The following is a 1,671-nucleotide window of genomic DNA, read 5'->3' as shown; positions in this document are numbered from 1 at the left end:
TGGTATGTAGTAGATAGCGCGTTTCGGGGCGCATTCGATTATTATCCGGACTTACAGCTAGGTCCATATCGTTGGGCTCCGCGCCTTTCAAACACACATAGGCGGAGTCCTGCGGGTTTGATATGGGATCACACCGGGCGCAGCGGAATTTGACGGCCAGGCTGAGCCAGGCAGCCGCGCGCGACCTTGGCTAGGCGGCCCAGGTCGAGCGGCACAGTGTCCGGATCACCAAATACCAACGTCCGACGACCCCCGCTCCTATGCGCACTTTCTGTGTGGGGCCCAACGATATGGACCTAGCTGTATGGTGCTGTCTAAAAACGAAGAACGAACATCGATCACGTGATGCACTTTGGCTTAAAATAATGCGCACAGTGACAATGCTTAGGTTCCACGATGGCGCCACGACGCCATCGCGGATAGAATGTTGCGCCGTGACATTGACCCGCGATGGCGTCGTGGCGCGAATGCGGGGAAGAAGTGCGCTGCCCGAGTCCATCGCTCACCGCTCGAGCGCTATCATTGCCTGCCAAAACGGGGCCGAAAAAGGACGAAAGCGGCATCGGTGAATGATAACGAAAGCACACCGATTTGATCGGTAAGGTACGGATTATCCCCATTTTGATTGGTGCCACGCGTCGATCAGACAGATCGCCGGACCTTTGGTTCCTTTCCTGGCATTCGCCGCACGCTCACAAGCGAGGGCACGGGGTGTCCACGAACCCTGCGCGCGCACTGCGCCAAGACATAACAAACTGACCCTTGTCTCCCGACCGTCACTCACTCTACGCCCCCGCAACGTCGTCTTGCATCATCCATGTCGTTGTTCACGATCCTGAACTTCAACACCGACGGTATGTGTGTCGCCGACACTCCTTAATCTGTCTGCGCTGATAGATCGATCCTCAATCTAGTTGACCCGCGTCCGCCGATCTCAGCATCGCGCGTCAGTGATGGTCAGTCAAGTTCCACGGTGAGCAAACTTGGTTGCCCGGAAAGCGACGATCGTCGCGCTCAAACGTCTGTCAATCAATTTAGCCCTCGACAGGCGGGAACAATGGTGGGGACTCCGCCGGAGGCCAGGAGGAGATCGCGACGACCACCGGCACTCCAGGACCCACCACGCGCGGTCAGAAGAGACCTGCGAGCGTGTCGCCGGAACCCTCGGGACCTGCACGGCCCGTCAAGAGCCCTCGCATGACAGTCGAGCAAGGCACCCGCGTGGCGACTCCACCACCGCCGTCTGCATCGTCTGCCCATCATCATCCGCGCCTCCATCATCCGCGCCCCCGGTTCCTCACGACGACGCAACGTTTGGAGCTGATCTGGCATTACGTCAACGCAGAGGTTGATCAGCTCGACGATCGAATCGACGAGCGGTTTGAAGAGCTCGAGCACGCCCTCTGCGCCTTGAAAAGGCAGCAGAACGACATCAACGTCGTCAACCTCGCGACGCAAGCGCAGGCCGCGGACAATGCCATCCACATGCGTGAGCTCCACGACCTGTCCAACGACATCGATAACGCCGAGACCTTCATGCACGACGACGTGCGCAAGAACCACGAGCGGATCGCCAAACTCGAGAACGAAATCACCGAGCTGAAGGCGACGGTTCAGGCGTTGTTGCGCCGGGGTGATGACGTTTGAGGTACGTATGGTCCTTCGCGCACT

At 58.7% G+C, this 1,671-nt stretch overlaps 1 protein-coding gene across 1 annotated transcript; it reads left to right on the top strand.

The window, feature by feature from the left end:
• Positions 1–1,197: 1,197 nt before the first annotated feature.
• Positions 1,198–1,647, top strand: B0H18DRAFT_1132336 (uncharacterized protein; the record flags this gene model as incomplete). The annotated part of the gene is made up of 1 exon (XM_048035558.1): positions 1,198–1,647. One exon carries the CDS (start codon positions 1,198–1,200, stop codon positions 1,645–1,647), a length of 450 nt encoding a protein of 149 aa, XP_047884155.1.
• Between the last annotated feature and the right edge of the window lie 24 nt (positions 1,648–1,671).

The sequence above is a fragment of the Fomitopsis serialis genome, assembly GCF_022376445.1.
Source record: "Fomitopsis serialis strain Sig1Antser10 chromosome Unknown B0H18scaffold_886, whole genome shotgun sequence".
NCBI classification, from domain to species: Eukaryota; Fungi; Basidiomycota; class Agaricomycetes; order Polyporales; family Fomitopsidaceae; genus Fomitopsis; species Fomitopsis serialis.
Note: the sequence above shows the minus strand (reverse complement) of the source record. Positions and strands in the feature narration are given on the sequence as shown.